General features: G+C 36.0%; 1 protein-coding gene across 2 annotated transcripts in view; it reads right to left on the bottom strand.

Annotated features, from left to right (window-relative positions):
* The window catches only part of LOC122093837 (general transcription and DNA repair factor IIH subunit TFB1-1-like), a 23,091-nt gene extending 15,092 nt beyond the window's left edge, over window positions 1–7,999 (bottom strand). For both annotated transcript variants that reach the window (XM_042664365.1, XM_042664364.1), the window contains exons 1-8: window positions 7,592–7,999; window positions 7,317–7,395; window positions 5,867–5,925; window positions 5,129–5,192; window positions 4,043–4,187; window positions 1,971–2,046; window positions 1,685–1,780; window positions 170–214 (exon numbers count right to left, since the gene is read on the bottom strand). In XM_042664365.1, coding sequence (XP_042520299.1) covers window positions 170–214; window positions 1,685–1,780; window positions 1,971–2,046; window positions 4,043–4,187; window positions 5,129–5,192; window positions 5,867–5,925; window positions 7,317–7,395; window positions 7,592–7,672 — 645 coding nt within the window. In that variant the 5' untranslated portion in view covers window positions 7,673–7,999. The remainder of the gene's footprint in view (window positions 1–169; window positions 215–1,684; window positions 1,781–1,970; window positions 2,047–4,042; window positions 4,188–5,128; window positions 5,193–5,866; window positions 5,926–7,316; window positions 7,396–7,591) is intronic.
* Window positions 8,000–9,992: the final 1,993 nt, after the last annotated feature.

Here is a 9,992-nt window from a genome sequence, read left to right as displayed (position 1 = left end):
CCCCCCCCCCCGGTTTCTCTGGGAGCTTTCTAGTTTTTATAACAGGTCCAATTCAGGCTTATCATACTTATGGAGAACTCTCCCTCCTATTTCTTCTTTAATAGATTTATTGACAAATAAAAGATAATAATAATACAAGCAAACCACTAAAAAGATAAAACGATCATACCTGGTGAATGATCTCCGGAGTCAGGCTAAATGTGACCTTATTGGTCTGCCAACAGAAACAATAAAAAATAAAAAATAAATAAAATAAAAGATAAAAAAATCGTAAAGTTTCAATGGAAGTTATGACACAAAAAGAGTACCTGGAAAGGCCCGTCTTATAAATAAACACGCGGTGTTTCCCTAGACTTGCAATCCCACCATGGACTCTATGAACCACAAACCTAGTTGCATAGTTGTCAAGGGACGCCTTGGCGACGACTAGGCATCCAGGCAGTTTACCTTGGGCCTAGGCGACAGTTGCCTTGTGTTTTGACACTTATTTATGCCAAATATCATTTTTAAGTAAATATTTTTAATATTTTTTTTTTCATTTACTTAAGATATTATTCATAAATAAGCAAATACCCCCTATTTGAATCCAATAACAATAGTTTAAAAATCAAATTCCAAAAGGATAAAAAGGCAATCCCCCAGTTTAAGAACAAAAATTGGATTTTGGTTATAGAGGCGATTTTCAACTTTTAAATGCTGGGTTTTTCTCAATTATGAAAATTTTATAAATTCTATCATGTCAAAACATTGTTAAAAACCAAAAATCCAGTAAAATAATCTTTTGTTTTGATATCCATAAAATTATTTTCATTTAGGCGATTTTAACAGCATTCGCGCACTTAAAATTAAGTTTGACCGGAGCATAACTTTGTCGTTACAACTCAGATTTAAGTAATCTTAGACTTGTTGGAAAGCTGATTTTATGTTATAACTAATACAAAAAGTCTCATGAAAAAATAAAATCATTTGACCAGTCAAACTTATTATAGAACAAGAGAATTTCTCTAAATGTTGATTTTTAGAACTTAATATGACTTAATGTTAATTTTTTATGATTTAATATGGCTAAATTTTGATTTTTAATGACTTGATGTTGCTTAATCTATATTTTTTTATGATACAAGGTATATATAGCTTATTAAATAATGTTAGAAAATATGAAAAATAACATTTGGTCGCCTTGTTCGCCTTGGCGCCATGACAACTATGCCTAGTTGTGCCACATGGCAAGTCGGATGGGCCCAAAATTTCATAGACAGGTAAACCCCATTGTCCCCTCCTCACATTTCAAGTTTCAGCCCAAATGGAGTTGGCTAAATGGTGAAAATAAAACATTGAAGATTCCATGACCAACGGAAGGGTGTGTGCCAATACTTGGGACTACTGAGAGGGTGCATGCCAACATATGGCAGGAGGATATATGATTGAATTGGAGCCTGAAGTTTGAGACAAAGCCAATCCAGACAATTCCCTAGACATCAAATGGCAGGAAATGCGACATCACTTTTCTGCGTCCATAGGTAGTGGACTGCGGAGTACAGGAAATTTTTTACCATAAACATAGTATGAAATGGCCTTCTCAAAGCAGAGTAGAAAGTAAGACTTGAATGCAGCAATGAGGAAAGCTTTGATTCTGTAAATAAAAATAAGAAAAGAAGAGAAGGAGAGAGATTCTATTCTGTACCCGACCATCAGTCAAGGGCCTAACATCTGCAAGCATTGCACTTTTGAACCCCACTTGTTGTTTTGATGTTTTATTGCCATCAGCACCTAGCAACTTCTGCACCCCAAGATAAGACTGTTATATATCACAAAATCATTCCACTACTATTAACAGAAAAGCAATTAAGAAAACTTTTATATAAGAAAGTATACTAACCCACCAAAGAAGAAAAGAAAAGTATTCCTGACATTTTAAAGTTCAACTGTGATAAATAATTAGTTACATACAATACTTAAGGACAACTTACCTTCCTTGTCGCCCAGAATTCAGCTTCTGTCAAGATGCCGGTGATGACAAATTGCTTGTGCAATTTCTGCAGCTCACTGTTAAGCATCCTCTTTAGTAACATTATCAATAAATCAAAGCAGAGAATTTAAAGGAAACAAACCATATTTAATTAGTTTGTCAACAAAACCAACAGAGAAATAACCTGAATTTATGTATTTGTGATTTCCATAGTTCAAAATCTCAGTCGAAACCACCAAGATTTCGCGAAATATTTCAGTTGCAACAATGGTCAAAACGAAACCAGGTGCAACTCAGTAGGAAGGTAGGGTTTCGACATCGATATGAAACTAGAGTTAGAATATATGGATGGGGAAGAACAATGAGATGAGAGTTGGAGAAAGAAGAAGAAGAAGAAGTGGATGAGGGAGAAGGAGAGGCGATGGAAAGGTGGAATAGTGTGTTGAGACTTGAGAGTAAAATCTCTCTGACACCAATATATTACTTCACTAATATATTTACAAGTAATTACACACACCTCCCTAATGAGGGAAAAGAAAAAAAATAAAACATAGCATGACAAGTTCCTAAACTACGCTTAGAGCAACATAACTAATATCTCTAACAACTAGGTGCAACTCAGTAAGAATGTAGAGTTTCGACCGAAATTTTGGCATCAAGGCTAAAATTTCAGTTTCGACTCAATTTCGGTACAAAACAATAAATAGAAAAGCACTGCTTCAACCGAAATTTCAGTTTCAATTCGGTTTCGAGTAGGAAAACTCCAAAAAAAAAATCTCAGATTTGGTCATTTTTTGTCAAATCACCTACATTTCTTGGTGGAACAAAACGTTGGTACTACTTGATGCAGATATGACGGCACTTGACTGGTTGGACCAATACTAGTGGCTTTGGAAGCCAACAGCCAAGAAGAACCGGTCCAACCCGGGGTTTTGGTCCAACAAGGGTTGGAAGTGATTTATTTAAGAGTTTATTTATTGTCTTTTATTTCATGTATTTATTTCCAAAGAAGTAGGAAAAGTAGGACTGTTAGGATTTAGTGTCGGTTTGCTCTGTTTCCTTGTTAGGGTAGTTTCTTATTTCAGTTAAGTTTTTATTTTTAAGTCTTCTAATTTCATATATATATTGGCTGTAACCGATGGACAATTGCTAGAGAGATTTGACAGTAAATAACAATTGGTTTGGTTTTGTTCTGTGAGAGTGTGTGCTTCCCTCCCCACCCCCCCTTCTACTCTAGTCTTCCCCTTCTTCTCTAACCAGCCCTCCACCACTACTAAAACACATCTACAGCAACAATTTGCCGCATTTGAGCAAGATTTGTGTAAGATTCAAACTTCGAGGTACATCTTTTTCCTCCAAAGGTTTTGAGCCTTCCCGGAGCTCTATGCGGTACTGACATAGAGTAGAATATATGGTTTCACAGGGTGTTTGGTTATACAATTCTACTTTTAACTTAAAACACTTGTACACTTGTACTCATAACATTTTGAAATTGTGTAATATTAAATGGATTTTCTTCACTCATAATGCATATTTTAGTTGTTTACATTGAATTTTGTGTGTTTTAATACTAAATTTTGTGTAGAATATGCTATATTTGAAGAAGTATACAGCAAGGTATGGTGTTTGCTACCAACCTAGAGTACGAAACCAAACTACCATTTCTGGATTTTTTTTTACAATATAAAGGTTCCAATATGTTCATAAATGTTTAATTAGGGTTTCCCTAAAGTTTTGGGCGAAAATATGGCTATTTGATCACCGAAATGGCCACCCAAAATATGCAGAGTGTTAGTTGAATTTCTATCAAAACTCGAAATATTTCGGTTTCGACAAAATCTCAAACCTTGGTGATTTCAATCTATTAAAAAAAAAAAAACAATGCACGAGGCTCCTACTATTGTAGGATCTGGAAGGGGCAAATGTACACAGCCTTACCCCCTGCTTCGCACTTCGCAGGAGAGTCTGTTTCCAAGGTTTGAACTTGTGACCAACATGTTACAATAGTGCAACTTAACTGTTGCGCCACAGGATACTAGCACATAAATCCATGAATATCAAAAGTAACTTCACCTATCATCTCGCAATAACTTCATTCGGCGCTCCATTTCTTCTGGACTAAGTTGTTCATTTTGAATTGTAGCAGGAGATCTTTCTGATGCCACTTTAACATCCTGTCCAGATGGAACAATAGACTGAAGTTTCCCAAGGACTTTTCCTATTCAAAGGGAAAAGAAAGTAAATTTCTTAAATTGTTCAAGAAGATACAAACAAATATATTGTATATTTGTATGTCAAAAGAATCTACCGTGTGTGTTGAGATGAGGAAAGATTTAGTTAAGTAGTAAAACAAAAACAGGCTTGCATGTCAGGACTCGGGAGTAGGGTGTACTACTCTGATAAAATTGTATTTAAGCTGCAAGTAGTGACAAGACTTAAGGCAGCAGTAGTTTTATGAGGTTGTACATCTTCTTTGTTCTCCTTTCTTGATTATTTTTTGAAATCAGATGAGGAAATTCACACCTGATCCATAGAAGGGGGCATTTAATATACATGGATCAATAGGTTCCTTTCCACTACATACACAGTTAAAATCATGCACGATAAATAATCCCTACTATTGTAATTTTTGCATTTATATGGCTCTTTGGGGCATTTTATATTCTATGAACATGAACATTCATGTACTTTGGGTCCAAACAAGCACTTTGACCAATTTTTTATTTTTTATTTTTGGGTGAATAGCTTCGACCAATTTTATTTCTCTTCTACACGGAAAACTAAAGAAGCAAACCAAAAAAGAAAAAGAAACCTGAGGACATGATTGACAGATAAACATGATAAGATAATAACATCAATCCATTACCCAACCATCTCAGGCAAAAAATATTTAAAAATATATATATAGATATAATTATATATATATAAAAAAAAAAAAAAAAAGGTAATGAAGAAGCAACACTTAAAAGTGACCACTGTATGCAATAAACCTACTAGGCTGAAGGCCTGCATGAACTGTTATGATCTCATTAAAAATGACTAAATAATCTAAACAAATGCCAATATACATGCCAGAAGGACATAACTTAAATGGAAAACAAGTTTATTTTCCAGAAGTGAATGTTGTGAGTCATAATTGCGACCAAGATTGAAACGTACCCACGAAATCTCGGCAAACATCACGATCAGGGAACTTGTCAAACTCGAAAATGTAACCTCCACCCTATAATATTAAGGAATAAAGTCAAGCAAATTTCTACTTCCAAACATGGGGTACACAATAAATACAGTTCAAAAGTACATTTCACAGGCTGAAGCACCATTAATGAATGGACATTCAGAATACAAAGCAGCAGGACTTTACAATTTAAATCACATTCCTAGTATGTAAATGTGTGTGTATGTGTATTCATCTTAGCTACATCAGGGTGAAGGGGAGGGGAAATATCTAAGGACACAGGATAAAATGCACATATCCAAAAGTTTCATCAAGTATTAATTTTTGGACCACTCGACCATTTCTCTGTGCCATAATAGTACTTTTAATTATTTAACAACAGGGATTGTATGGAAAATCATGTCCAAAAGCCACCAAAAAATAAACACATTTTAGGTCATCTTTCCGCTTATTTGTTAATCAGATCAGATCAGAATTCCAGATTTTTATCAGATTCAAATTCAAAGCATAAATGTGTGGGCTATTGTGGATCAGAGATAGGATATACTTAAATCGGAATTGAAGTGGATCTAGGGAAAGCCTACTTGAGCTCAATCAATTTAAATCCCTACAAAGCAGCTCTGTCAAAGGATGCAAGGCCGCTTAATAGAAAACAAAAACAGGCATGAAATTGCCATCAAAGCCGTACAAGACATGGGATTAAACTGGTTGACGCAAACCTGATCTTGTGTAAGATTCAGTAGTGCCTGTTTCGATCCCTCCTTGCTGAACTTGTGACCTAAGATATCAAGAAAGAAAGAAAAAAAGATTGAACATAAAAAAGAACTAAGAGACGCAAAAATAATGGCAGAAGTACTAGGAGTGGATAATTGACAACATATGCATGTCCATGCATCACAATGTACAAATGTAAATCATCTTTGCAATCTAAAGCACTTCAAAGTTATAGCAAGTCTCTCCCTTGCACGATGATGGAAATATGAAAGGCCAATCTAGAAAAGCTAAGGAAACTCCACAGCTGAGATTTCTGCTTTTGGGTTCACATGAGGGACCAATGGATTTGGGTATCAAAAGCATTTTTTTCCTATTTGTTTTCTCTCTATATTTTTTTTTTTTTAGATTGGCATACAGCACCGACCAGCCTAATGAAACAGCACGGTAAATCCATATTCTTGCCCTCCAGGCACCATCAACAAGTTCTAAACAACAAATTCTTTCAAACATAAGCCCAACCGCAGCCAACCACCAAATGTAACTGCAACCAAAAGTAATGCTATCATAGAGGACTCGTTTCCACTACAAGCATGCACAACCAATACCATTTTTCCCACATGAAAATTGTAAACCAACAGATCTTAAGAATCAGTAAGTGGTCCCAGAATTGTAGACACATTTATTATTTTAGCAAAAAAAAAACACAATTGTCTACCATGAAGCCTTCTATTGTCAAAGCAATTTTGAGTACTTTTTACTGCCATCAGATTGGAATAATATTAATATATCCACAATCCACCTCCTTGAATGCCCTTTTTCACTGTCCAATTGGAAACAAAATGTACCTATCTTCCTTGCATTAGTATATATCTTCAAAAGTATAAATTTGAGTATGTGTTTGGGTTGTGCCACATAATTGGACTCACGAGTTGCCAGAAGTCACATTCTCCCATCTTTTATTTTATTATGTAAACAAGCTGAAGATGGTTTAGACAATGACATTTCCAGTTGCCCTTCCATCACTTGCCATGTATCACAGTGCTAGCAGACATTCAACAATCACAAACAAGCTGTTCGTGTTTGCATAATTCCAAAATAAAAATCAAATCAAATCAATAAGATGAACAATTACTAATAAAACCCTCCAGGGGGATTGTCAAAACTAGTACCCAAACAACCAAGAGAATGGATGAACGATTACTAATAACACCCTCTGACAAACATCAAAATTCTTGCAGAGGAAAATATAATGAGAAGTACCTTTAATAAAACAAGCTGTTCGAGTTTGCAGAATTCAAAAAGAAAAATAAAATAAAATTAATAAGATGAACAACTACTGATAAAACGCTCTAGGGATCTAGTACCCAAACAACCAAGAGAATGGATGAACGATTACTAATAACACCATCTGACAAACATCAAAATTCTTGCAGACGAAAATATAATGAGAAGTACCTTTAATGGATTTAAACCCCACAGCAAGCTTCACGGATGACCTAGGATCATTTGGAGCAAATGTAAATTTATCCCAGGTCTGCATCAATGAATAAGAATTGAAATGTCAGGCATAGTCATTTGGAAAGCATACATTCAAAAGTAAATGCCATGGGAATTGAACAGCCGAAGGTTTCGCAAAAGTTCCGAATCAAACATAAAATCCGAAGCAACAATCTTCACCCAGGGGGGAAAAAAAAAGACTGAAGTTGAACTAATTCAGTTCGGATACCAACCATCTTAATCACTCCTGGGATGCCGGGGTCTTTAACAGATGTCTTATACTTAGCGCGCATAACGACCTGTCCAGCCGCCATATTTTTTTCGAATCAGAGATCGAAACCAATGACACAGACAAAATATTAATGAAGGATCAGAACAAGATCGTCATGTTCTATCGTTCTTGATGATGTTCGGTAAACTGAGATATAGGGTTTCTTCCGCGAACATTAAACGGTTGGAATGGATGTTCGATGATCAAAGGAAGTTCAGAGTCCGGATTAAATGGTTCATGAATGAGGCATGAATGAGAGGCACATCACTGATCACTGTGCTTTCCACGCATCGTTGTTGAGAGCAATGGCTTCCCTGTGCGCACCATCCACACCTTTTCTCGTAGTCTCAAAGCTTTCCTCAGTTCCTCCTCTCCTAATTTGTTCGAAATTTAATAATGCTAAGGGTGTCAATGTATAACCGAAACCAACCGGTTAGAATCGAACCGAACCGTACCATAGTAAATTGATCCGATTTTAATTTTATAGGCCATAATTCCGGTTCAAAATCAAATCAAACCAAAAAACCGATGGCTAATCGGTACGTAGTATTAAAGACTTAAGTGTTTTGAAATTCAATGGATCTCTATGAAAAAATGGGAGAAAAAAAAAGCAAAGAACTAATTAATAAGAGAGCTTCACTTTCACACAATTACACTTCTTGATTTTCTAATTTCTAAAATCATAGTTAATTAGTTATAATATGTGTAGTCTTTTACATAGAAAATATATTGTCCTTCGCAAAATAAATGTATATTGTCTTAACTCTTTAGGAAATTTAATATATGTAAGATTCACACTAGTTGTATGATGCAAACCATTTTATAAAACGACACTATTAATCCCATGTAAATCGGTTGTGAACCGAATAACAAAAACCGATTAAAAACCACTAAAATCGAAACCGAATGAAAACAATTCTGATTTCACCTTATTCCCATCCGGTGCGGTTTTGGTTTCATCTTATCAAAATATAAACCAAATAGGAATTGAACCAAATAACCAAAACCACACCGTTTGACACCCCTAAATAATGCTAGTATAGCACACCGACTTTACTAATGTTCCCCATAGGGGTGCAACAGGGATGCCCCTATAAACCTCGCCTATTCTCTTTCTTTCTTTCTTTCTTTTTTAAGGTTTAGGTTTAGGTGGAGAGTGTGGCTCCAGAGTAGACATATAAGGGGTGAAATGATCAACCCTACCCCATAAAATGGAAAATGACATTTTTTATAATGTTTCATCGTGTGCTCCTATTGCTCCTCACGCACATGAGCAACAGGAGCCACACTCATGAAACACTTCCCCAAACAATATATAATTGGATTGTGTGTATGTGTTGGGTGCACATTAGGCTTCAAAGAGCTTTTTTTTTTTCCCCTTTGGAAAGAGGTTGACTCTGCTAGATTTTTCCATCCCATTAAATGGTCATTTGTTTGCCTTCCTAAGAGCGAAAGAGGCATCGGATTGCGTCAAATCAAGCATGATAACTCTGTTAGCATTCTCAAGCTCATCTAAGTTGGTTTCCAAGCACTAAAATATTTGGTTATTTTAAGTTTATTCCTCTCATCTGTCATCCTCCCGCAGTATGATTGTTTGGTTCAAAAGGTCATGTTCTCCAGCATAGCTCCATGACTTGGAAAGCCCTCTCAAACTGTCTTCCCTTCCAATCATTCATGATCTCTTGCCATAAATCCCACTAAAATGCCTAATTGATGTGGACTGGGCTGTAAGAAGCTTTAGGAAAATCTCAGCTCAACCCTGAATCTCATTTGCTAGGTCCAGGCCTAGCCCGATCTTGATTTAAGGCCTGTAAAATCCAACTTGATCCAAGCTAACCCTGATTAGTCTTGACCATGGGGAGGGGGAAGGGAGACGCAGTCGATGGGCTGGGTTGAGGAGAAAAAAAGAAGAAGATAGAGTCGGTCTTAAATTGGGGCCTCAACCTTAGCCCAGTCTTGACTCAGGACCATAAATTCCCAGCCTTGACCTGCCCCTCAAGACCAAGGTATCTCAGCCCAAGCCTGGTTTAGTCTCAAGGTGGGCTTGGACTAACAAGGCCAAACTTGCACCCTTCATTTGGGGTTTTTTTAGCCCACCTTTGATTAAAAAAAAAAGAGTCATCTAATAAATGATTCAATTGAAGTCTGGGATTAATATGGATTTAAAATTTTGATAGGATCAGATGATCCCAATTATGGCTAATCTAACACTAGTGTTAGGGTATTTTTAATTAAGATCATAAAGGGATAGTCGAAAATATGAATTCGATCCATTTAAGAGTATTTGGTATCCCGTCAAAAGGTGTTCGAATTCAAGCGAAATAACAAGTAGCTAATGAACTCGAGGTTCTTGAAGATTCAAA

Source organism: Macadamia integrifolia, chromosome 11 (genome assembly GCF_013358625.1).
Source record: "Macadamia integrifolia cultivar HAES 741 chromosome 11, SCU_Mint_v3, whole genome shotgun sequence".
Classification (NCBI taxonomy): Eukaryota; Viridiplantae; Streptophyta; class Magnoliopsida; order Proteales; family Proteaceae; genus Macadamia; species Macadamia integrifolia.
The sequence above is the reverse complement of the archived record's forward strand: the minus strand, read 5'-3'. Positions and strand labels throughout refer to the sequence as shown.